At 56.7% G+C, this 1,378-nt stretch overlaps 1 protein-coding gene across 1 annotated transcript in view; it reads left to right on the top strand.

Moving 5' to 3' along the window:
- DEF6 (differentially expressed in FDCP 6 homolog (mouse)) overlaps positions 1-553 on the top strand; it is a gene marked incomplete at both ends in the record, with an annotated part of 6,687 nt that extends 6,134 nt beyond the window's left edge. Inside the window, 2 exon segments of the mRNA XM_009866843.1 lie at positions 207-402; positions 506-553. Coding sequence (XP_009865145.1) covers positions 207-402; positions 506-553 — 244 coding nt within the window.
- Positions 554-1,378: the final 825 nt, after the last annotated feature.

Raw genomic sequence — 1,378 nt, 5'->3', positions numbered from 1 at the left:
CCCCCCCCCAGCCCCTCCTGAGCAGAGCCACGCTGGGGCATGAGCCCAGTCTCCTCTCATCTTCCCCTCCTTGGGGGTACCCAGGGGCTGGAAGGACCCCAATCTTTCAAAGAAGATACTCCAGCACCTCTGGCAAGGAGAGAGCCTTAGCTGAAAGGTCAGTTTAGACCCCAGGTAAACAATCGCCTTTTTCTGTCCATCCCCAGACAAGCGTACGAACGTGAGCAGCGGAGGCTTCGCAGGCTACCAACCCCTCCTCTCCCAGAGAGATTCTTCCTTCAAACTGAAGCAGAAAGTGGAGGATAAAGGCAGTGACCCCACAAGGGACAACAGCAAGGAAAATGTTAGCAACGGTGGGGACAGCAGCGTGCTGCCATCTCCTGACGTGGACACCATGGCCACAGAGCCCACTAACTAACGCGGCGAGATGGCAGAGCCCAGCAGGGACCTGCGGGGCCCAGCACGTCCCTCTGAGCCGACACAGTCAACACGGGCGTCTCTCGATGGAGACAAGTGGGGACCAGCACAGAGCCTGGAGGGGACTACACATAAGGCAGAGATGCTCCCCTTTTCTTCAGGGAAAGGCTGCAGCCATGAGGTGCCCAGAGGCTCAGACAACCCACGGCTGTAGAGAAGGCAGTGAGGGCTGTCTCCTCTGGGCTGCCTGGGCGAGGGACCTGGACTCAACTTCCTAGACTCTGGTTTCCACCCTGGTTTTAAAGAAAAAAACAGAAAAGAAAAACCAGTGGTGGGTCCGGACCACGTGGCCCAGGGCTGCAGGTCCCCCTTGGTTTCTACCAGCAACCTTCTGTGTCGCCCGCTGCACCCCGGGGCACGTGGCCCCTCAACGGTGGCTGCCCAGAAGCCTTGGCAGACTGAGCAGTGCCTCCCTGCCGCCCCCACAGAAAGGCCGGAGCGTCCTCAACCAACACATGTGTTCCCCAAAGGTGGTTGTTAGTCGCTGGAGTCACGTAGATGTTAGTAGAAACCAACGAGCAATAAAGCTTTCAGAGCTGCTGGTACTTCTGAGGCCCTGCAGGCGCCAGGCCTCCCTCTTCGGCACCTCGGGAATTTGATTCCTACTGTAGAAATGAGACTCTTAAAAGAAATCAAACACCACCAGTGGATTTTGGGTTGGTCTGCAGAGAGTCAAGAGGGACCCAGAAGGATGATGAACTCCCCTTTGGGGGATAGGGCTGGCACAGGGGGAATATCGGGGAAGGCCAACACCTCTGTAAGGTTAATTAAGTGCTTGTAGAGGAAGGTCATAGTGCTATGGGCTTCACTTAGGTCTTCGCCCTTGAACTGCAGGACTCCCTGTTTCAGGACTCCTGGCTCAGGGTTTGGTCCAAGGCCCGTAGAAGGTGATAGCAAAGAC

The sequence above is a fragment of the Apaloderma vittatum genome, unplaced genomic scaffold (genome assembly GCF_000703405.1).
Source record: "Apaloderma vittatum isolate BGI_N311 unplaced genomic scaffold, ASM70340v1 scaffold33073, whole genome shotgun sequence".
In the NCBI taxonomy this organism is placed as follows: domain Eukaryota; kingdom Metazoa; phylum Chordata; class Aves; order Trogoniformes; family Trogonidae; genus Apaloderma; species Apaloderma vittatum.
This window is presented reverse-complemented; position numbering and strand designations above follow the sequence as displayed.